General features: G+C 52.5%; 1 protein-coding gene across 9 annotated transcripts in view; it reads left to right on the top strand.

Annotated features, from left to right (window-relative positions):
• The window catches only part of TNRC18 (trinucleotide repeat containing 18), a 116,764-nt gene that overhangs the window by 69,560 nt on the left and 22,748 nt on the right, over window positions 1–24,456 (top strand). For 8 of the 9 annotated variants that reach the window (XM_054496079.2, XM_054496076.2, XM_054496078.2 and 5 more), the window contains 4 exons: window positions 2,028–2,303; window positions 8,325–8,573; window positions 17,521–17,613; window positions 21,341–21,768. In XM_054496079.2, the coding sequence (XP_054352054.1) occupies window positions 2,028–2,303; window positions 8,325–8,573; window positions 17,521–17,613; window positions 21,341–21,768 (1,046 nt within the window). The remainder of the gene's footprint in view (window positions 1–2,027; window positions 2,304–8,324; window positions 8,574–17,520; window positions 17,614–21,340; window positions 21,769–24,456) is intronic. The other variant, XM_054496077.2, reaches the window with a different exon arrangement.

Below are 24,456 nucleotides of genomic sequence, written 5' to 3'. Positions count from 1 at the left end.
CAAGTGATTTGTCCTGCCTCAGCCTCCTGAGTAGCTGGGGTTACAGGCATGCACCACCACGCCCAGCTAATTTTGTTATTTTTAGTAGAGATGGGGTTTCACCACATTGGCCAGGCTGGTCTTGAGCTCCTGACCTCAGGTGATCCGCTTGCCTCGGTCTCCCAAAGTGCTGGGATTAGAGGCAGAGCCGCCGTGCCTGGTCTGGGAATGGTCAAATGGGCACCCTCACTCCATCGTGCCTGGGTCAAAAACTCCACTGTCCTGGATGAGAGAAACAGACTCATGTAGCAATGAGGATTCAGTGGGCCTGGCTCCAGCAAGACAGTGGCTGTGGGATTCACCTGGCTCTGCAGAGCGCTCCTCTGTTTATTTTTTATAATCTGCTTTTCTGCACTTCTGGGTCAGAGAGAGTGCAGGGTCCACAAGGAGGTAGGGGTGTGTCCAGCAGGGAGTTGCTGAGCTGGACGGAGGTTGAAGTGAGAGTGGTCTCCTCTTGCTTTTTCAGTTTCGATTGTAGGGGTCGGTGGCATGCCCTGTGGGTTTTTTTTTTTTTTTTTTTTTTTATAGCTGATGTCTTGCTCTGTTGCCCAGGCTGGAGTGCAGTGGTGTGATCTCGGCCGCACTGCAACCTCCACCTCCCGGGTTCAAGTGATCCTCCCACCTCAGCCTCCCGAGTAGCTGGGATAACAGGCACTGTCCACCACAATACAATACAAATAGAAAATACAACAGTTTTTGTATTTTTTAAAAATACAGACGGGGTTTCGCCATGTTGGCCAGGCTGGTCTCGAACTCCTGGCCTCACATGAGCTGCCCGCCTCAGCCTCCCAAGGTGGTAGGATCACAGATGCAAGCCACCGCACCCGACCTCCCTGTGGGTTCTTGTAGGAGGCCAAGTTGGTTGTCACCTACTGGCCTCTCCAGCCTGGGACACAGCCTTGGGAGGGACAGATTGGAGCATACAAGAGAGAGCGCGCTTTGACTGGTAGGCGGGCAGGGGCTGGTAGCCTGGTGGGACTGGACTCTTGTCCCACCCCAGAGTTGCCGGACCATCCTGAGGTTGGGGTCTTGCTGGAGTGAAAGCTTAGGTGTTGGTGGGAGCAATGAGAGGAATGCCCGCCACGGACGCCTGCATGTGGTTTCTCTTGGAGTCGGAGGTGGCAGGTGCTGCCAGAGCTGTAGCTGTGTTGGTTCACGTTCCCCCCGTTTGGAGTGGATTTCAGCAGATCAAGGGGTTGTTCTCTGTCTCTGGAACCCCTGTCTTCCCATCTTGCCCATTATGAAAAACAGATCAAAATGGCGTGAGCCGGAGCATTGCCTGCCTGGCAGGCCCCCCTCCCAAAGCTGGCTGGTTGTCTCCCCGGAAGATTTGAAGACTCTTGTTCTCCATTGTATAGTTAGGCTGCAGACTTTGGGGAAGCCAGCAGTGGTGAGCTGGTGCACCAGCTCGTAGAAAGAAGGACAAGGGATCCGCTAGCGGTAACAGCGTTTGCCCATTTCCATGGTGTAAACACCCTTACTGTGGCCTGTTTCGTGCTGCCACTGGGAGGCCGCTGGGAGGGGCATTGGGAAGAGAATGCGTGATTGGCTGTCATGAGCCCTTTCCCTCCTGAGTCAGGTCCTCTGCGGTTGTCGCCCTGGGCCATCGTAATCCCATGGGACAGGCAGTGACCACCGTGACCAGGGGACAGTCCTTCCTGAGCGTAGGGCTTCTCTCATCCCCCGGTGGCCGGAAAGGCTGGAGTGACTGGTGGGTGAGGCTGGCAGCATCCAGTCTAGGAAGGGCCTGGGTCCAGCACTCGGAAGATGCCGTGCCATGGCTGAGGCATCCGGGGCAAGGGAGAAGCCTGGACTGGGAGGGGAGCTGGTGACATTGGGCAAGGCCTTCGCACGGCCGCCTACTAGGTATTCAGACCTGTTTGTTCTGGCACCTTCCAGTACGTTCTCAGAACCATTAAAACCAATAAAATGACACCAGCTCCTGCTGCCCTGTGACTTATCTCTATTAAAAACTACTTTGACTGCAGATACGGACTCAGAGGAAGACGAAGAATTCCTGAAGGACGAGTGGCCCGCCCAAGGCCCCTCCAGCTCCAAACTGACGCCTTCCCTCCTGTGTAGCATGGTGGCAAAGAACAGCAAGGCAGCTGGCGGCCCCAAGCTGACCAAGAGGGGCCTGGCGGCCCCCCGGACTCTGAAACCCAAGCCGGCCACCAGCAGGAAGCAGCCGTTTTGTTTGCTGCTTCGAGAGGCCGAGGCACGTTCCTCCTTCAGCGACTCTTCGGAGGAATCGTTTGACCAAGGTTACTAGCTCCAAACACAAAATACCTTCCGTGTTTCCTAGCGAGAGAGTGCGTGCGAGTGAGCGAGAGGGAAGCGAGTGGGCGCACGGGAGAGATGGTGGGTGAGGAGGCCCGTGCGGATGGCCGCAAGAAGGCTGCCATCTGAGTTCTTGGCAGCGTAGCCTGCTGTTATCAGCCGAATGATTTTGATTTTTGCTTTGATTTGTACTGTATCATTGTGATAATATCACCGGCTGGCTCTTTTTGAGCTGTTATATGGACTGCTTTTGAGTCTGCGTTTTTCTCCGCTTTCCCTCCTCCCTGCCCTCCTCCCCCCTCCCCCGAGTTCCCCCCACCCCCGCACTCACGTTTTCTGCCCACCCAGAGACCCCAGGCTTGGGTCGGGCTCTCTTTGGGCACGGGTTCGGTGGAGGCTTCCCGAGGAACATTTTGTAAATGGAATTCTGTCGTGTGGGCGTGTGACTTGATGTTTGTACCGCGATTTTGGTAATACCAAGCTTTATTAAACATATCGAGTTCATTTTTAACTAAACCTGTGTGCCTTGTCTCTCTTGCTGTGTCCTTACTAGCCATTAGGTTGACGCTTCCCTCCCATTTTGTTTCTCCCCCACCTCCTCCCCTCCCTCCTCCCCACCCAGAAGGAGTAGGGACGGGACCGTGCCGCCTGCCGCTTGCCTGTGTTATTCAAATATCCCTGGTAGCGATTGGCATTCATTTCATTTTTCAGGTTTAAAATCAAGCGCCTTCACCTCCAGCATCATCATGTTTTTTTAGTTGCTTGTTTTGTCTTTTATTTTCTTAAAGCTCTATTCTTACTTGCCAGTGGTTAAAAACTATTATTTATAAACACTTGTCTTCTCACACGTATTTCTGTTTTGAAGGGCGTGTAGGCAGCGCAGGGCCCAGAGCCTTTGACACCCCAGGTCTCTGTCATTCCATACGAAAGCGGCTCCGTTGCCGCATCGAGGGACGGAGCGTCGTGCTCTGTTTGGAGAGAGGCTGGCCTGGTCCCAGCCCGGGGTCCTCAGCCACCTTGGTTCTCAAGAGAGAGCTGCGAGGCCCCTGAGAACCCGCTGGCCTTGCCCTCTCCAGTGTCAGAATTGTGCTTCTGGGGTTAGATATGTGTGAGCCTTTTGGGTCCTTCAACCAGAAATGCTCCAAGAAAGGGAAGCAAGTGAATGTCTGACATTTTTTCCTAGCCCTGGTTTTAGGATTTGCTTCAGGGTGAACTCCCCCTAGGGCCAGCCGAGGGGATCCCCCAGGCCCTGGGTAGCCACACCTGGATGTCAGCTACTCCCTGAGGAAGGCCTGGAGGTGTCATCGTGTCCCTGGGTCTGACCTGGCTCGGGCACCCCGGGACCTGAATGCTGCCCCCTCCCCCACCCGCCCTGTTTTTCCAGCCCTGCTCTCGAATTCCTGGTCTACCGCTTCCCCTCCCAGACTTCCCCTCCAAATTGGCAGAGATCCATTTGGGTGACCAGGAGGTGGTATGGCGAGGAGTACGATGCCCCGGGGCCCATGTTCCCCTGGGCTGCTACTACCCCTCTCAGCGAACGCCACCCGGACCAAGAAGAGAGGCCCCCGACCCACTGGCCAGCCTCGTTTTCCGAGGCCTCCCCCTGCCCGGGCCGTCCGTGGATGAGTCGGGTTAGTTTACAATCCCCTTCTCCCTCCCCGGCCTCCTCCCTTTCCCCCATCTCCCCCATGGGCTGGACCCCACACCCCCACCCTACGCCCCTTAAAGCCACGGTTCCCGCTTCCAAGTTTTTGAGCCCTCCTGCCCCAGCTGAGACACCACAGAGAAGCAGGCAGCCCCCCCTAGGCCTCTTAGGAAGGGGCTCCGGGCTGGACGCCGCAGTGCCAAGTGGACAGGACCCAGATAGGGGAGTGCGGGGGACGAGGGGAGGCGGGCGAGGCCCAGGCTCCTCAGTGCCCCCCTCTACCCCCGCCAGTCCACCACTGAGCAGGTCTTGAAAGGGATATTTGGGTAATAGGGCCTCGCTGACCTGGTACTAAACTCCGTAACTGGCTTGGCTTTTCTAGTATGTCTGCTTCTTCCAGCAGCCCGACCATCCCTCCACCCTTGACCCCTCCCCATGACGCTTTGAATGTCTGTTTTGGTCTCTTGCATTTGCTCTCACGCTGCACTCTGGACGCAAAGCGAAGGCTGGGAGTAGGGCAGACGGCGCAGTGGGTCACTGAGCTTGGGTGCGAGCCTGGCTCGTTGCTCCGTAGGTAGGCAAAACGCTTTTCTTTCTGTCCTCCGTGCACCTCCCTCCTCGGGGTTCGCCCCCACCGGGTCTGGCAGCAGCAGATCACTCTGACATTTACCACCAACCTGTCACCGCCAACCCCATGTCCTGAGCCAAGATCTTTTTTTGTTGTTGTTTTTTTCTTTAAATAATAATAATAAAAAAAAGTTTTTCTGCATTTCCTTGGGTTACTTTGATGGGACTTTTTTTCCCCCTCCCTGTCCCCAGCCCTCGGCAAGCTCTGTTGCCTCAGGTGTGGACAACTCCAGAAAGGTTTTCTTGGTCCTCAGAGCCCCTCTGCTCCCCGGCCTGCTGCGGACGCTAGCGGAGTGTGCACCAGACCCCACCAGACCCCGCAGGAGCAGTGGGTGTGGCCTTGTCAAGCACGCAGGGAGGCAGGAGGGTCTCCCATGCCGAGATGCAGGCATTGGGCTGCTCCCGGCTTTCTGGGCTCTGACGTGGACGTTGCGGGCGTCCAGAAACCCAGAGCTCGCCCTCCCCCTGCAGCCCCAGCTGCTGGAGAATTCCTCTGGATGGGAAAGATTTCTGGAGTCTGCGCACCTGAGTGGCTAGAAGGGAAGATCCCTGGCCTCACATCCAACCCCCTGTCCCCACCCCCCAATCAGCCCTCTGCCCACAACCCTGCTCAAATTGGCCCAGCCCAGGGAGACCAGATGTGGGGGACCCAGGCGCTGTCGAAAGTCTGCCTACACTTAGCCTGCTTTGCCGCTGTGGCCCACTGGGGCGGAGACAGAGCCATGTGACGCCTGCAATGTGAATGATCGCAAGTGTGCACTGCCTGCCTGCCTGCCCCCGCCTGCCCGGCTGGCCTCTCCAGCCTGCTTCATCCATCGCTCCGGGGGCCAGTCTCCCCTCTCACCCTCTTAACAAACCTCCGCCCTCTCCCTCTGGCTCCTCCCTCCCTCCCTCCCTCTATTCCTCTGCGGACTCCTCAGACTCATCACCGTCACCGCCTTCCTCTCTGAGGTGGCCCAGCAGAAATCCGGGCTCTCTCCAATACATGAGTAGACAGAACCTCTGCCCTCATTGGCACCCCTGGGGCCACCACTTTTGGCCACAAATTGCTTAAGCAAGCAGGCGGCTTGGGGCGTTGGCAGGAGACCGAGGAGTTGGCTGTCCGTCTTCCCCGTCTGTCTATCTGAGCCTAGACTGTTCCCCGCCCTGGAGAGAAAGGGTCTGGTGTCCACCTCTTCTTGCTGGAAGGGGCCATCTTCCAGCCCTGCGGCCCCTAGAGTCACTTTCCCGCTCCCAGCACTCTGTTCTGTGAGGCAGATGGGCACCCCTGTCACCTGCTCATGGGTGGCACTTTGGATGTGGCATCTCAGGGCAGAGTTTGCTCTCTGAGGCCTTCCACCTGCCCGTCCTTGGAAGCAAGTGTCTGCCTCAAGACAGTCTCTCTTTTTGGTGGGGGGGTTTTGGTTTGTGTGCAGGGAGCCTCCTGTCTGCCAGCTGCCTTTGTCCTGAGAGCCTGGGCTGGGGTCCGGGGGCTGCAGACTCTCAGGCAGGCAGGGAAGGTTACTGGATGAAGCTCATCTTAAGTCACCGACCAGAGAGGCAGGCTGGGGCTTCTTTATGTTTTTAAAGTTTTTATTACTTATTATTAGTTTTTGAGACGGAGTCTCGCTCTATCACCTAGGCTGGAGTGCAGTGGTGCGATCGCGGCTCACTGTAACCTCCGCCTCCGCGGTTCAAGTGATTCTTCTGCCTCAGCCTCCTGAGTAGCTGGGATTACAGGAGCCCGCCACTGCACCCGGTTAATTTTTGTATTTTTAGTAGAGATGGGGTTTCACCAGGTTGGCCAGGCTGGTCTCGAACTCCTGACATCATGATCCACGTGCCTCAGCCTCCCAAAGTGCTGGGATTACAGGTGTGAGCCACTGCACTGGCCTATTTATTTTTGAGACAGAGTCTCGCTCTGTCACCCAGGCTGGCCTGCAGTGGTGCCACCATAACTCACTGCAGCCTTGGATTCCTGAGCTCAAGTGATCCTCCCGCTTCTGCCTCCGGAGTTGCCAGGACTGCAGGTGTAAGCCACCACGCCTGGCTAATTTTAAATTTTTTTTTTGGGGGGGCTGGGCGTGGTGGCTCATGCCTGTAATCCTAGCACTTTGGGAGGCTGAGGTGGGCAGATCATGAGGTCAGGAGATGGAGACCATCCTGGCTAACATGGTGAAACCCCGTCTCTACTAAAAATACAAAAAAAAAATTAGCCTGGTGTGGTGGTGGGCGCCTGTAGTCCCACTACTTGGGAGGCTGAGGCAGGAGAATGGCGTGAACCCGGGAGGTAGAGCTTGCAGTGAGCCGAGATCACGCCACTGCATTCCAGCCTGGGTGACAGAGCGAGACACTGTCTCAAAAAAAAAAAAAAATTTTTTTTGTAGAGGCAAGGTTTGCTCTGTCGCCCAGGCTGGTCTTGAACGCCTAGCCTCAAGAGATCTTCCCACCTCAGCCTCTCAGAGGGCTGGGATTACAGGAGTGAGCCACCTTGCCCGGCCCTGGGGCTTCTTTAGACAGTCTGCCAGCTCTGGGTTCGAGCCTGCTCTTCTACTGCCCGAGTGCTTAACCCCATTGGGCCTCAGTCTACCCCTGCCCTTCCTGGGCATCCCATGAATGAAGAGTCACAGCTGGCTTTAGCTCCCTGGGCATGGGGACAGCACAGTTCCTGCCTGCAGGTCACGGGGGTGGCCCTGTTTCTGTCTGATTGTCTTTAAGCTTGCAAATCGCTTTCTCCTCCATGCAAATGATTCTCTTTGGACCCTGCCCTTGGCTGAGCCAGTGGACTGGGAGGGTCACTCCTAGCTGCAGGTGGGAAAATAGAGACTCAGAGAGGGCGAGGACTTGCCCAGCCTCCCCAGAATGGGGGAGTTGCTAGGAGTCAACTTAATTTTTTAAAATTAATTTTTCTAAAAAATTAGACACGGGGACTCTCTGTGTTGCCCAGGCTGATCTGGAACTCCTGGGCTCAAGTGATCCTCCTGCCTCGGCCTCCCAAAGTGTTGGGATTACAGGCGTGAGCCACTGCGCCCAGCCAGGAGTCAACTTTATTTTATTTTATTTTTTTGAGACTGAGTCTCACTCTTGTCACCCAGGCTGGAGTGCAGTGGCGCGATCTCAGCTCACTGCAACCTCTGCCTCCTGGGTTCAAGTGATGCCAGGAGTCAACTCTAGATTCCAGATCCCTTCTCAGGGCTGAAACCATGGGGGTCCCCTGGGCCCCAGGAAGAGTCTGAACTCCACCTTCTCCTGCCGCCAGCCCCCAGGACTCAGCTGGCGAATCTGCCGCGGGCACCTGTGCCCAGAACCCCTAGCCTGAGTCCCCAGGGCCCTCTTCCCTGCTCACCTCCCTCCGCTTCCTCTTTCCTTCTCCTCCTGCCTCTGTGTTGTGTGTTGGGGCGTGTGCGCGTGTGACCGTGGAGAACGCTGTCTCCAGTCCTTGTCCGTGTGTCTGGCCCCTGCCACAGCACAGGTGCATGTTGGTGCCCCTCACAGAAGCCCACCCTGACACACAAGGCCGCTGCCCACCTCTGGGCTTTCTGGGATGCCCGCGTTGGGCTCAGCTGGCCAGGGGCATTGGGCTATCGGGTGGGGGGGAACCCGTGGGCTGGGTCTGCATCCACCCCCAGCGGCCCCCTGCTGAGGACTGAGGGGCTAGGCTGGAGCCCAGAGGCCACTCTGGGCCAGGGGGCGGTGGGGGGTGGCCCTCGCCAAGGCCCAGGCTCTGACTCGGTCCCTGTTTTCTGCACGCCAGATGAGAGCTCGGAGGAGGAGGACGAGGAGGAGGAGCTCGAGGAGGAGGACGAGGCCAGCAGTGGCGGCTATAGGCTGGGTGCCCGGGAGCGGGCCCTGTCGCCGGGCCTGGAGGAGAGTGGGCTGGGCCTGCTGGCACGCTTCGCTGCCAGCGCCCTCCCCAGCCCCACGGTGGGTCCATCCCTGTCTGTGGTACAGCTGGAGGCCAAGCAGAAGGCCCGGAAGAAAGAGGAGCGGCAGAGCCTGCTGGGTGAGTGGCAGCAGGCGGGTTGCGGTGGGGGTGGGTGGGTGGAGTAGACGCCATCGCCCCATCCTACAGGTGAGGAAACTGAGGCTCAGAGATGCAGGTGCAGAGCTGGGAATGGGCAGAACCCCAGCCTCGTGGGCCAGCCCCATCCTGATCAGGGATGCTGGCAACAGGGGCCCTGGCCTGCCATCTCCAAGGAGGGGATTCCTCGCCTTGCAAAGGGCGACCTCCTTCAGTCTCATGCTGCCAGCAAACACAGCCCTGTTTTGGGCACTTAAGGGGCTGCGGGAGCTCCATGGAGGCCCCTGACCCAGCCTGGGGTTTGTGGGGGCCACTCCAGGTTGGTGACACCCAGTATGGCCCGTGAGAGAGACGTGGGGCTAGCTGAGACACAGGTGCAGGGGAAGGAACAGCCATGTCACAGCAGGAAGAGGAGAGCCCATCTCATTCAGACTTTGTGGGATGGTGGGGGTGCGGTCTGTGCTATGGGAGAACGGGTGGGACAGGCCTTATGCGGCCTGGGCTCGAGCCTGGAGGAGTCAGGTGGGGTGGGCAGGCACCAAGCTCTGTTTGACTTGCCCACAATCCAGATAGGTAAACCAAGGCAGCAGGCACTCACACTTTGGCAGGCAGCTGGCACTTAACCCCGGTCCATGTCTTTCCTGTCTCTCCATCTCCGATTGTTTCCCTGCATCAGGGCCCTGCCTTCTTGGGACCCTCTCGTGGGCCCTCCCTGTTCTCACAGGGCTGAGTGCCCTCACACGGACGCAGCTCACCTGCAGCTGGGGTCAGTGCTGGAGATGGAGATGGTTATGCATGTGTTCAGGCTCTGAGTTCCCCTGGCCCCAGCAGGGGAGGGTGCGTCTGACCCCCCAGGCGTCCTTTTCTGAGCTGCAGTAGGGGTAGGTATGAGGCCCTCCTGGCAGGGGCTGGGACAGGAAAACAGGTATTGCTGCCCCTGAAGGCCCCCCAGCTGCCCCTGGCTTCATGCCCTCTGCAGATTCGTGGAGCAAAGCCCCACCCCTGACCTCCAGTGTCTTGGAACACCATTTGTGGCACCCATGCCAGGCTCCAGACCCTGCCTTCCCCCTCCTCCCTCTCACTCCCATACCCTGCCATTGTTTGCTGGGCTCCAGGCCTGGCTCTCCTGGAAAGAGGCACCAGGGCCCCCTACAAGGCTACCTATTCTTAGGTAATCTTCATACAGAAGCAGCTGGAGGGCGTCTTCAGAGTGCACACTTGGCCAGACCACTCTTCTGCCCAGAACCTCCAAATGGCTTCCCGCTGCCCTCTGATCAGTGCTACCTGCCTGACCCACCACCATCAGACTCTGACCGCTTGGACAACATTATCCTGTCCACAGCCCCTAAATGCACCAGCCAGGCTAGTACCCTCAGGCATTTACACTTGCTATTAATACAGCCCCAAACATCTATTTCACCCAGACTGTCCAAGGTATTGGCATATGGTCCAAATTATTCCTTTATTCTACGTTGACTGTCTGAAGGGTCTGTAGTGATGTCTCCTTTTTCATTGCTGATACAGATTGTTTCTTCTTACTCTATTTCTTGGCCAGTCTGGCTAGACATGATCAGTTTCATTGGTTTCTACTCTTTGTTATTTTCTTCCTTCTCATTCCTTTGGGTACACAAGTATGTCTTGGAGATACTACAGGATTATTTCCAAACCATAAAGCAAATATCACAGTAAAGCAAGTCACATGAATGTTTTGGTTTCCCAATGCATATAAAAGTTATGTTTTAACTATAACTGTTGCCTGTTAAGTGTGCAGTAGCATTATGTCTGAGAAAACAGTGTACATACGTTAATTAAAAAATAGATTATTGGCCATGCATTGTGGCTCACACCTATAATCCCGGCACTTTGGGAGGCCAAGGCAGGAGGATTGCTTGAGCTCAGTAGTTCAAGACCAGCCTGGGCAACAGAGCGAGACCCCATCTCTAGAAAAAATAAACAGAAAAATTAGCCAGGCACGGCAGCACACGCCTCTGGTCCCAGCTACTTGGGAGGCTGATGTAATAGGATCGCTGGAGCTCGGGAGGTCGAGGCTGCAGTGAGCCGAGATTGCGCCACTGCACTGAAGCCTAGGAAAGAGAATGAGACCCTGTCTCAAAAATAAAAGACCAAACCAAAAGCATATGTTTACACTATCCTGTAGTCTCTTAAGTGTGCAATAGCATTATGTCTTTTTTTTTTTTTTTGCGATACAGTCTCGCTTTGTCACCCAGGCTGGAGTGCAGTGGCGCGATCTCGGCTCATTGCAATCTCCACCTCCTGGGTTCAAGTGATTCTCCTGCCTCAGCCTCCCGAGTAGCTGGGATTACAAGCACACACCACCACGCCTGGCTAATTTTTGTATTTTTAATAGGGACAGGGTTTCCGCATCTTGGCCAGGCTGGTCTCGAACTCCTGACCTCAGGTGATCTGCCCGCCTCGGCCTCCCAAAGTGCTGGGATTCCAGGCATGAGCCACCGCGCCATAATAGCATTATGTCTAAGAAAACATTGTACGTATCTTAATTTAAAAATAGTTTATTGCCGAAAATGCTAACAATCATCTGAGCCTTTAGTGAGTTGTAATCTTTTTGCTGGTGGAGGGTCTTGCCTTGATGTTGATGGCTGCTGACTGATTAGGGTGGTGGTTGCTGACAGTTGGGGTGGCTGTGGCAATTTCTTCAAATAAGACAACAGTGAAGTTTGCCGTATCGATTGACTCTTTCAAGAAAGATTTCTCTGTAACATGCAATACTGTTTGATAGTGTTTTACCTACAGAACTTCTTCCCACATTGGAGGCAGTCCTCTGAAACCCTGCTGCTGCTTTATCAGCTAAGCTTATGCAATATTCTAAATCCTTTGTCATTTCAACAGTGTTCACAGCATCTTCACCAGGAGTAGATGCCATCTCAAGAAACCACTTTCTTTGCTCCTCCATAAAAAGCAGCTCCTCATCTTTTCAAATGTATCATGACATTGCAACAGTTCAGTCCCATCTCCAGGTTCCACTCTAACTTGAGTTCTCTTGCTGTTTCTACCACATCTGCAGTAACTTCCTCTAGTGAAGTCTTGAGCCTTTCATAGTTGTCCGCGAGGGTTGGAATCAACTTCTTTTTTTTTTTTTTTGAGACTGAGTCTCGCTGTGTTGCCCAGGCTGGAATGCAGCGGTGTGATCTTGGCTCACTGCAAACTCCGCCTCCCCAGTTCAAGCAGTTCTTGTGCCTCAGCCTCTCGAGTAGCTGGGATTACAAGCGCCTGCCACCACACCCGGCTAATTTTTGTATTTTTAGTAGAGACAGGGTTTCGCCATGTCGGCCAAGCTGGTCTGGAACTCCTGGCCTCAAATGATCCACCTGCCTCGGCCTCCCAAAGTGCTGGGGTTACAGGCGTGAGCCACTGCACCTGGCCTAGAATAGTGAATTCTTTCCAGAAGGTTTTCCATTTACTTTGCCCAGATCCATCAGAGGAATCATCATCCATGGCAGCTATAGCCTTACAAATTATATTCCTTAAATAACGAGACTTGAAATTCAAAATTACTCCTTGATCTATGGGCTGCAGAATGGGCGCCGTGCTAGCAGGCATGGAACCAACATTCATCTCCTTATACGTCTCCCTCAGAGCTCTTGGGTGACAAGGTACATTGTCAATGAGCAGTAATATTTTGAAAGGAATTTTTTTTTCCTGAACAATAGGTCTCAACAGCAGGCTTAAAATATTCAGTAAATCATGCTGTGAACCAAGGTGCTGTTACCAAGGCTTTGTTATTCCCTTTTTTTTTTTTTTTTTTGAGACAGAGTCTCACTCTATTGCCAGGCTGGAATGCGGTGGTGTGATCTCGGCTCACTGCAACCTCTGCCTCCCGGGTTCAAGCGATTTTCCTGCCTCAGCCTCCCGAGTAGCTGGGATTACAGGCGTGCACCACCACATGTGGCTGATTTTTGTATTTTTAGTAGAAACGGGGATTCCCCATGTTGGCCCGGCTGGTCTCGAACTCCTGACCTCAAATGATCCTCTTGCCTTGGCCTCCCAAAGCGCAGGGATTACAGATGTGAGCCACCACGCCTGGTCTGCTGTTCCATTGATAGAGTAGTGGCAGAGGTGATTCAGCATCATTTTTTTTTTTTTTTTTTTTTGAGATGGAGTCTCACGTTGTCACCCAAGCTGGAGTACAGTGGCGTGATCTCTGCTCACTGCAAGCTCTGCCTCCTGGGTTCACGCCATTCTCCTGCCTCAGCCTCCTGAGTAGCTGGGACTACAGGCGCCCGCCACCATGCCCAGCTAATTATTTTTGTATTTTTAGTAGAGATGGGGTTTCACCATGTTAGCTAGGATGGTCTCAATCTCCTGACCTTGTGATCCGCCTGCCTCAGCCTCCCAAAGTGCTGGGATTACAGGCGTGAGCCACCACACCTGGCCTGTTGTTCCACTGGTAGAGCCCTGGCAGAGGAGATTTAGCATCATTCTTAAGGACCCTGGGGTTTTCAGAATGGTAAATGAGCATTGGCTTCAACTTAAAAGTTCCCAGCTGCATTAGCCCCCAGCAAGAGTTGGGCTGTCCTTTGAAGCTTTGAAACCAGGCACTGACTTTTCCTCTCTAGCTATGAAAGCCTTAGATGCATCTGCTTAGAAGGCTGTTTTGTCAACATTGCAAATCCGTTGGTTGGTGTAGCCACTTTAATCAGTGACCCTAGCTGAATCTTCTGGAGAACTCGCTGCAGCTTCTCCATCAACACTGGCTGCTTATCCTTGCGTTTTTATTTTATGGAGACTGCTTCTTTCCTTTTCTTTTTTTTTTTCTCTGAGATGGAGTCTCACTCTGTTGCCCAGACTGGAATGTAGTGGTGCAATCTCAGCTCACTGCAACCTCTGCCTCCTGGGTTCAAGTGATTCTCCTGCCTCAGCCTCCCAAGTAGCTGGGATTACAGGCACCTGCCACCACGCCTGGCTAATTTTTGTATTTTTTTAGTAGAGGTGGGGTTTCACCATGTTGGCCAGGCTGGTCTCGAACTCCTGACTTCAAATGATCCTCCCGCCTCGGCCTCCCAAAGTGCTGGGATGACAGGCGTGAGTCACCGTGCCCAACTGTCAGCTTCTTCACTTACATCTCATGAGACAATCTCTGCTGGCTTCACACTTTTCTTTTGCAGCTTCCTCACCTCTCTCAGCCTTCTCAGAATTGAAGAGAGTTGGGGCCTTGCTGTGGATGAGGATTTGGCTTGGCTTAAGGGAATATTGAGGGTGGTTTGATCTTCTCTCCAGATCACTCAAACTTTCTCTATGTCAGCAGTGAACCTGTTTCACTTTCTTATTTGTGTGTTCACCAGAGCACTTTAAATTTCCTTCAAGAAGTTTTTCTTTGCATTCACAGCCTGGCAGTTTGGCACAAGAGGCTATCTTGGCTTTTGACTGGCTTAAGCCTTCCTCACTAAGTTTAATCATTTCTAGCTTTTGATTTAAAGTGAGAGACATGTGACTCTTCAATTCACTTGAACATTTAGAGGCCATTGTAGGGTTATTAATTGACCTAATTTCAGTATTGTGCTTTAGGGAATAGGGAGGCCCAAGGAGAGGGAGAGAGATGAGGAAGGCCGGTTGGCGGAGCAGTCAACACACACTTTTTTTTTTTTCTTCCTTGCTATATAAAGAACATATGGCCTGGCGTGGTGGCTCATGCCTGTAATCTGAGCACTTTGGGAGGCCGAGGTGGGTGGATCACTTGAGGTCAGGAGTTCGAGACCAGCCTGACCAATACGGTGAAACCCCATCCCTACTAAAAATACAAAAATTATCCAGGTGTGGTGGCGGGCGCCTGTAATCTCAGCTACTCTGGAGGCTGAGACAGGAGAATCGCTTGAACCTGGGAGGCAGAGTTTGCAGTGAGCAGAGATCGGGCCATTGCACTGCACTCCATCCTGGGTGACAAGAGCGACACTCTGTCGGGGAAAAAAAAAAAAACACACACACACACACACATTGGCCAGGCACGATAGCTTGCACCTTGTAATCCCAGCACTTTGGGAGGCCGAGGCAGATGGACCATCAGAGGTCAGGAGTTTGAGACCAGCCTGGCCAACATGGTGAAAGCCCATCTATACTAAAAATATAAAAACTAGCCAGGTGTGGTTGTGGGCACCTGTAATCCCAGCTACTTGGGAGGCTGTGGCATGAGAATCGCTTGAGCCTGGGAGGCAGAGGTTGCAGTGAGCCGAGACTGCACCACCGTACTTCAGCCTGGGCAATAGAGTGAGACTCCATCTCAAAAAAAAAAAAAAAAAAAGAAAAGAAAAACAAAAAAACACATTTGTTGGTGAAGTTTCGCATCTTATATGGGCACTGTTCATGGAGCCCCAAAACAATTGTAATTTTTTGTAGAGAAGAGGTCTCGCTCTGTTGCCCAGGCTGGTCTCGAACTCCTGATCTCAAGTGATCTGCCCTCATTGGCCTCCCAAAGTGCTGGGACTACAGGTGTGAGCCATTGTGCCTGGCCTTGTCTAGTAATTTTGGATTGCGTGTCTTGGACGTTGTGGGGCTGAGGTTGTAGAGAGCCAGAATGCCTTTTTTGTTGTTGTTGTTTTCCTTTTGAGATGGAGTTTCACTCTTGTTGCCCAGGCTGGAGTGCAACGGCATGATCTTGGCTCACCACAACCTCCGCCTGCCGGGTTCAAGTGATTCTCCTGCCTCAGCCTCCCAAGTAGCTGGGATTGCAGGCATGTGCCACCACACCTGGCTAATTTTGTATTTTTAGTATAGATGGGGTTTCTCCATGTTGGTCAGGCTTGTCTCAAACTCCCGACCTCAGGTGATCTGCCCTCCTTGGCCTCCCAAAATGCTGGGATTACAGGCGTGAGCTACTGTGCCCAACTCTTTTTTTTTTTTTTTTTTACGTGCAGTGTTGTCCAGGCTGGAGTGCAGTGACACAATCTTAGCTCACTGCAACCTCTGCCTGTTGTCCAGGCTGGTCCTGCCCTCAGATGATCTGCCCACTTTGGCCTCCCAAAGTGCTGGGATTACAGGCCTGAGCCACCACGCCTGGCCCCTTTTATCATTTTAGAATGTTCTTCTTTGTTGCTAGTAACAATTTTTGTCTTAAAAAGTCTATTTTGTTTGTTATTAGTATAGCCACGCTAGCTCTCTTGGTTACTGTTGGCATGGTATACCTTTTTCATGCTTTGCCTTTCAATTTATTAGTATCTTAGTCTTTAGTTTTTTGTGTAATTTTTGGTTCTCCTTTGCTGCCTTTTAAACAAATTTATTTGAATATGTTTAAGAATTCCATTTTAATTTTCCTGTTAGCTTTCTCAGTATCATTTTGTCATTTTTAAACATAGAAAATAGAGATAACAATATACATTCCTTTTTACATCTACTTACCATGTTTTTTTCACATAAAATACAGAAATCTTACAACTTTTTAAGTCCATATCATACCTCATATTTTATATTATATGTAATACTTTTTCACATGGTATCAACCCCTGAAGACAATGTTACAAACTTAGTTTGTTTTGTTTTGTTTTGTTTTGAGACGGAGTCTTACTCTGTCACCCAGGCTGGAGTGCAGCAGCATGATCTTGGCTCACTGCAACCTCCGTCTCCTGGGTTCAAATGATTCTCCTGCCTCAGCCTCACAAGTAGCTAGGATTATAAGCACCTGCCACCTCGCCTGGCCAATTTTTGTATTTTTAGTAGAGACAGGGTTTCACCATCTTGGCCAGGCTGGTCTTGAACTCCTGAGCTCATGATCCACTCGCCTCAGCCTCCCAAAGTGCTGGGATTATAGGCATGAGCCATCGCACCTGGCCACAAACTTAGTTTTAATCATTTAAATGGCTTATAAGGAAATTAAGAGGAAAAGCGAACAAAGTCTTTTGTATTTATTCAGATATTTATTATTTCTGTTGCTTTTCATTCTTGTCTGAGGATTCCAGTTTTCCTGCAGTTTCAGCCCAAAGAACTTCATTTAGCAGTTTTGCCTTGTAGAGCTGCTGGTGAGGAATTTTCTTGGTGTTCCTTTTTTTTTTTTTTTTTTGAGACAGTCTCTGTCACCCAGGCTGGAGCGCAATGGTGCGATCTTAACTTACTGCAACCTCTGCCTTCTGGGTTCAAGTGATTCTCCTGCCTCAGCCTCCCGAGTAGTTGGGATTACAGGTGTGAGCCATCACGCCCGGCCTCATAGTGTTCTTTTACCTGAAAATGTTTCTATTTCACCTTCATTCTTGAGTGATGTTTTTACTGGATATAGAATTTTAGGTTGACAGTTTTTTTTTTTTTCTTTGAGCCCTTAGAAGATATCTGCTCTCTTCTGGCCTCTGGTTTCTAATGAGAAGTTAGCCATTAATAAAACGATTGTTTTGGAAGTGATAAGCTACATTTTTCTTGTTGTTCCTGGGGGTTCGTGTTTATCTTTGTCAGCTGTTTGACTGTGGCGTGCCTTGTGGCGGATTTGTTTATGTTTATTTTGCTTGGCGTTTATCTGACACCCAACATCTGCAAGTTTCTGTTTGTTATCAAATTTGGGAAGATTTCAGCTATTGAGGAAAAACAAATATTCAAGCATTTTTTCTTGTTCTTTCTTTTCCTGGTTAACATACATTTGACCATTTGTTATCTGACAGGTCTCTGAGGCTGGTTCCCCCACACCCAAACTCATAAACTCACTCACTTACTTTTCTCTTAATCATATGCATTCAGTTCTTAGATCCCCTCCATGGATTTTTTATTTCTGAAATTGTGCTTCTCAGTTTTATAATTTCTTCGTGTTGTTTGAGACAGGGTCTTGCTCTGTCACCCAGGCTGGAATGCAGTAGCACAATCATGGCTCACTGAAGCCTCAACCTCCTGGGCTCAGGTGATCCTCCCACCTCTGCCTCCTGAGTAGCTGGGACCACAGGTGCGTGCCACCATGACTGGCTAATTACTGTATTTTTTGCAGAGACAGAGTCTTGCTATGTTGCCCAGGCTGGTCTTGAACTCCTGACCTCAAGAGATCCTCCTGCCTCAGCCTCCCAAAGTTCCGGGATTACAGGTGTGAGCCACTGTACCTAGCCAGTTCTATACTTACAATTGGTTCATTTGGTTCTTTTCTGTTGTTTCTTTCAGTCCTTCCTATTTCTCTGGTGAAATTTTCATGCATTGAAAACAAGTTGCATTAAAAACAAGTTTTATTTCACCTCTTTGAGGATTTCAGAATCCTTGGCTGTTCGTTCCAATATGTGGTTCATCTCAGGGTCAGGTTTAGTTGGTTTTCTTTTCTCTCTGGAATGTGATGCATTTTCTTGGTTCTTCATTTGTCTAGTAATTTTTTTTTTTTTTGAGACAGAGTCTCACTCTGTTGCCCAGGCTGGAGTGCAGTGGTGTGATCTCTGCTCACTGCAACCTCCGCCTCCTGGGTTCAAGTGATTCTTGTGCCTCAGCCTCCTAAGTATCTGAAATTACAGATGCATGCCACCATGCCCAGATAATTTTTGTATTTTTTGTAGAGATGGGGTTTTGCCATGTTGGCCAGGCTGGTCTTGAACTCCTCATCTCGAGTGATCTGCCCGCCTTGGCCTCCCAAAGTGCTGGGACTATAGGTGTGAGCCACCGTGGCTGCCCTTGTCTAGTAATTTTGGATTGTATCTTGGACGTTGTGGGGCTGAGGTTGTGGAGAGTCAGAATGCCTTTTTTTTTTTCCAGCGAATATTATAGCAGATATTTCCTTGGTGGGGCTTGAAGTCCAATTTCTTAGGTGGTATCTCTGGCCTCTGTTCAGATCAGTTTTTGCTGAGCCGTGGGCTGCTTGGAGTCTATTCTGTGTATAGGTAGTTTTAGGGCCATTCAGAGACATGGGTGAGAGAGAGCATGGGGACCTCTCTCTGGCTCCCTTTCTAATTTTTTTTTTTTTTTTTTGAGACAGAGTCTCTGTCACCCAGACTGGAGTGCAATGGCGCGATCTTGGCTCACTGCAACCTCCGTCTCCTGGGTTCAGGCAATTCTTCCACCTCAGCCTCTTGACTAGCTGGAACTACAGTGCGCGCCAACCATGCCTGGCTAATTTTTGTATTTTTATCAGAGATGGGGTTTCACCATATTGGCCAGGCTGGTCTCGAACTCCTGACTTTGTGATCCGCCCACCTTGGCCTCCCAAAGTGCTGAGATTACAGGTGTGAGCCACCGCACCCAGCCAATTTTTTTTTTTTTTTTTTTTTTTGAGACAGATTGTCACTCTGTGGCCCAGGCTGTAGTGCAGTGGTGCAGTCTCTGCTCACTGCAGCCTCCGCCTCCGGGTTCAAGTGATTCTCATGCCTAAGCGTCCCGAGTAGCTGGGACTATAGGCACTATAGGCGCCCGCCACCATGCCCGGCTAATTTTTGTAGTTTTAGTAGAGACAGGGTTTCACCATGTTGGCCAGGCTGGTCTCGAACTCCTGACCTCAGGCAATCCTGCCCACCTCAGCCTCCCAAAGCGCTGGGATTACAGGTGTGAGCCAGAGTGCCCAGCCTCTCTTTCTCTCTTTGTCTCTTTCTTTCTTTTTCTTTGAGACTGAGTTTTGCTCTTCTCACCCAGGCTGGAGTGCAATGGCGTGATCTCGATCTCAGCTCGCTGCAACCTCCACCTCCTGGGTTCAACTGATTCTCCTGCCTCAGCCTCTCGAGTAGCTGGGATTACAGGCACCTGCCACCATGCCTGGCTAATTTTTGTAGTTTTAGTAGAGACAGGGTTTCACCATGTTGGCCAGGCTGGTCTCGAACTCCTGACCTCAGGTGATCCGCCCACCTTGACCTTCCAAAGGGCTGGGATTGCAGGCGTGAGCCCCGCCCCCAGCCTCTGGCTCCCTTTTTATTCTGTGTTGCCAGTTTCTAGACTTCTCTTTCCTGGTGCTGAGGTCAGCGGGACTCTATTTCTTTTCTATGTGGGCCCCACCTTCCCTGCTGTGTGTGCGAAGAAGACCGTGTCTAGTGCCAGGGTAGAGGGTGCAGGGAGATCTGCCTCCTGTGACTTCACTCTCCGCCTTCTGCGTGAGCCTCCTCTCTGTCCACTGTCCCTCCCTGCACCATACGCAATGGGCCTGTGAAGGATTACGTACGCCAGGTGTTCCAGTGGATCTCTGGGGGGGACTGTTACCGGGTAGTACCTCATTCCGTCATATCCAGAGCAGAGCTCTCAAGCCTGTGGCCTGCACCCACATCAGCCTCAAAAGCCCCTTGCTGCCTCCTTGCACAGTGGAAAGTTGGAAAGTCTGTTAGCAAAAGATTAATGATCACACCTGTAATCCCAGCACTTTGGGAGGCCGAGGCGGGCAGATCACAAGGTCAGGAGTTCAAGACCAGCCTGCCTAACATGGTGAAACCCCGTCTCTACTAAAAATACCAAAAAAAAAAAAAAAAAAGTAGCCAGGCGTGGTGGCGGGCACCTGTAGTCCCAGCTACTCAGGAGGCTGAGGCAGGAGAATGGCATGAACCCGGGAGGCGGAGCTTACGGTGAGCCGAGATCGCGCCACTGCACTCCAGCCTGGGCGACAAAGCGAGACTCCGTCTCAAAAAAAAAAAAAATTAATTAATAGGATTATTACACTTTGCTATTGACTTTTTCCCACTGGGCAGCCCCCGCCAGCCCCTGTTGCTGTGGCTTCATGTACTGGCGCGGTGTGGGGCAAGCCTCTCATGGCGGCCCCCTGGGTCAGTAAGTCTGGGATTGGGCCTTGGCTTTTTGGCTCCTGTGCTGGAGGATTTAAGGCAGACCACCGGCTCTCCCTGAGGTTGTTAACACAAGGGACTGTCACAGAGATTGCATCCCTGAGTGAAGGCACCTTGGAGCCCCTGTCCCGGGGAGCAGTGCCATCTACGCCTCGCTCACACTCTTTTCCTGGACACCAGCTCTGACCTGGGGCTTGAGCTGGAGATCCCAGAGATCTGCTTCCCAGGGTCAGGGCAGGCTGGGATAAGCTGGGACCTGGGCATGGACAGAAATGCTAAGGTGTGGCATTGCCCGTGACAACAGGTGTGGCCAGAGAGGACTTCCCGGGTTGTGGGGTGGGTCTCCTTCTGAAGGACTTAGCGCTGTTCCAAGAGAGGTCGGGGGAGCTGGTGCTCTGTGCAGAGGGGATGGCAGAGAGCAAAGCTTGCAGCTGGGAATGAGTGGGGATGGTGGGTGCTGGGCAATTGCTGGGTGGCTGTGCGTTCAAGGAGCCTGGGAGCTGGGACCCAGGATCCAGGACAGAGGGAAGCAGGGCCTTGGCTGTGCAATGGGTGGGGCCTGGGGTGGGAGGAGGGCTGTTGGGGTGGCCCTGTCGTGTAGAGAGGGCAGTGGGAGTGGACAATTCCTGGGACCACCCAGCTCCGACAGGCAGCACCAAGAACGGGTCAGAGAAGGCGAGCAGGGCTTGGGGATTCTCTGCGGGTTTCCCCGCCTGCCTGCTTTAGAGGGCTGCTACCCTGCAGGTGTGGGGCCCCGTCCGCCCAGCTGCCCTGGCTTCTGGGATTTCCACAAGTCACATGGGGTTTTGGAGGAGCTCAACGGGCCCAGGATCTTCCCATGGGGCGAGGGGCTGGGAGCAGCGTCTGGGCAGCGGAGGCGGGTGAGGACAGGCTTAGGGACAGGCGTGGTCCCAGTGAGTCCTTCTCCTCTGGGCCTCAGTTTCTCTCCTGGAAACGGGCAGAAGCTCTGCCCTTGGCAGGGAGGTCCTGCGGGGGAGGAATGGTGCCCATGAGGCTGGGTGGAAGGGAAAGGGTCCCCACGAGGCTGTGACCAGCGCACCCTCCTCCCGCGTTCAGGCACAGAGTTCGAGTACACCGACTCGGAGAGCGAGGTCAAGGTGCGCAAGCGGTCGCCTGCGGGGCTGCTGCGGCCCAAGAAGGGGCTGGGGGAGCCGGGACCCTCCCTGGCCGCACCCACGCCTGGCGCCCGCGGTCCCGGCCCCAGCAGCCCGGACAAGGCCAAGCTGGCGGTGGAGAAGGGGCGCAAGGCCCGGAAGCTGCGGGGCCCCAAGGAGGCTGGCTTCGAGGCGGGGCCCGAGGCCAGCGACGACGACCTGTGGACACGGCGCCGCAGCGAGCGCATCTTCCTGCACGACGCCTCGGCTGCTGCACCTGCGCCCGCCAGCACCGCGCCCGCCACCAAGGCCAGCCGCTGCGCCAAAGGTGGCCCCCTGAGCCCGCGCAAGGACGCCGGGCGTGCAAAGGACAGGAAGGATCCCAGGAAGGTAGGGGCCGCGCGGGGAGGGGGGGCCGCAGAAGGGTCCCTAGGGTTCCGTGAGGGAGGGGCCCTCTCCCTCCCAGCCTAGGGAAGCAGCTTCACTGTTAACCACCTACTCGGCTCCAGGCCCGCCCGGAGCCCCTGCTAGGACTTAGCCCCAGCAGGAGCTGGGCACCTGTTCCTTTGTTTCTTAAGAGTCAAGTCTTGCTCTGTCACCAGGCTGGAATGCAGTGGCCTGATCATGGCTCTCTGCAGCCTTCACCTCTTGGCCTTTAGCAGTCCTCCTGCCTCAGCCTCCCAAATAGCTGGATCTTCAGGCACATGTCGCTGCACCCGACTAATTTATTTTTTGTAGAGATGGGATCTCGCTATGTTTCCTGGGCTGATCTTGAACTCCTGACCTTTAGCGATTCTCCTGCCCCAACCTCCCAAAATGCTGAGATTACAAGCATGAGCCACCATGTTTGGCCACCCATTTCTTACAGAGGTCCTTATTCTCTCTTCTCCTGTCTCAGAAGACGACTTTAAAAAGTGAATAAAATACCTGGGACCCCAAAGGAAGACAGTGATAGTGACCACAGTTATCAAAATATTGAAAAGATCCTTCTGTGATATGGTACCTATATGTTCCTTTAGGGATGTATTTAATTAATAAACACATCTGCCAATGGGTCTAGTAAATACCGTACTTAAAATTGTATTATTTTATGTTTTAGAGACAGAGTCTCACTCTGTCACCCAGGCTGGAGTGCAGTGCTGTGATCATGACTCACTGCAACCTTGAACTCTTGGGCTCAAGCAGTCCTCCCACCTCAGCCTCCTGAGAAGCTGGGACTACAGGTGCATACCACCGTGCTCAGCTAATTTTTAAATTTTAAGTATAGACAAGGCCTTGCTGCATTGCCCAGGCTGGTCTCAAACTCTGTTCTCCTGCCTCAGCCTCTCAAAGTGTTGAGATTCCAGGCGTGAGCCACTGCACTCGGCTAGTACTGTACTTCTGAAGCAATGTAAGGGATGTTTTAAGGTCCCTGCAGTAACTACTGTGTGCTGCAAGACTCTGTGGTTTCCGTTGGTGGCAAAGTCACCGGCGCTGCTGGTACTTTTGTGGTTTGTGGCCTCCACTCTCACCTGAAGGAAAACCCCATTTTTTTTTTAGAGGTTAAAATGTGAAAATGCAGGTGAGATTTTCTTTCCTACCCATTTACACATTTCCTAAATTCTCTCTATGAACACCCCAGATTAAGAAAACTTGCTTTTAGACAACTTTATGATAATTGGGCCTTTACCCTTTTTGCACTGGCCACTAGGAAGCTGATGGTCAGTTGCTTCCTCCTCCTCTTTGGATGCGTTCAGACTTAACAGCTAGGTTTTGATGGTATTCTGTCAAAATACCTCTCCACCCTGAGCCCTTGATATAGGAGGAACCCTCAAATAACAGTGACATTCTAGAGAAAATCACAAAAAAGATGGGAGTCACAATGATTTCCTGACAAAGGGGTAGTAGTGAGGAAGGGGCCAGTGTAAGCACCATCCGTAGGCACCTTGGATTTGTGCTCTTGTCTCCTCGTGGCAGAGGCCATCTCAGGTTTTTGAAGGCCTTGCAGGATAGGTGTCACAATTAGTAACAGTAATAATAACGATCCAGCCGGGCGCGGTGGCTCACACCTGTAATCCCAGCACTTTGGGAGGCCAAGGTGGGTGGATCACTTGAGGTCAGGAGTTTGAGACCAGCCTGGCCAACAAGACGAAATCCTGTCTCTACTAAAAAATACAAAAATTAGCCAGGCATGGTGGTGGGTGCCTGTAATCCCAGCTACTCAGGAGGCTGAGGCAGGAGAATCTCTTGAGCCCAGGATGCAGAGGTTGCAGTGAGCTGAGATTGTGCCACTGCACTCCAGCCTGGGCGACAGAGTAAGACTCTGTCTCCAAAAATAAAATAATAATGCTACCAAGTAGCACATAGTAGGCCCAGACATGTTCTAACCCCTTCACCTCTCACACTTAACGTACAGGACTGTGTGAAGTGAGTTCCTCCTATGAACCGCTCTCTATAGGTGGCTCACATATGGACAGGCACCAGACTGGCTGCGGTGGCTCACACCTGCAATCCCAGCACTTTGAGGTGGGAGGATCCCTTGAGGCCAGGAGTTTTGAGACTGGCCTGGGCAACATAGCAAGACCCTTCCTCTACCAAAAAAAAAAAAAAAAAAACCAACAATTAGCTGGGAGTGGTGGTGGCCAGTGCCTATAGTCCCACCTACTCTGGAAGCTGGGGCAGGGGGATTGCTTGAGCCCAGGAGGTGAAGGCTGCAGTGAGCTATGATCGTACTGCCTCACTCCAGCCTGGGCAACAGAACCCACAACTCTGTCTCAAAGAAAAAGGCTGGGTACAGTGGCTCATGCCTGTAATCCTAGCACTTTGAGAGGCCAAGGTGGGCAGATCACCTGAGGTCAGGAGTTCAAGACCAGCCTGGCCAACATAGTGAAACTCCGTTTCTACTAAAAATAAAAAAATTAGCTGGGTGTGGTGGGGGGCGCCTACCACACATTAACAGTGTCTGTTCTTGGGATGCTGGGACGTGGGGTGATTTTCCTTGGGTGTCTGAGCCTCCATTTGTCAACAATGAATCCGTTCTGTTCCAGGTTCCTGCTACATTATCAAAAGGCAGACACTGGGTGAGCCTCTGGTATTACA

Source organism: Pongo pygmaeus, chromosome 6, assembly GCF_028885625.2.
Source record: "Pongo pygmaeus isolate AG05252 chromosome 6, NHGRI_mPonPyg2-v2.0_pri, whole genome shotgun sequence".
In the NCBI taxonomy this organism is placed as follows: domain Eukaryota; kingdom Metazoa; phylum Chordata; class Mammalia; order Primates; family Hominidae; genus Pongo; species Pongo pygmaeus.
Note: the sequence above shows the minus strand (reverse complement) of the source record. Positions and strands in the feature narration are given on the sequence as shown.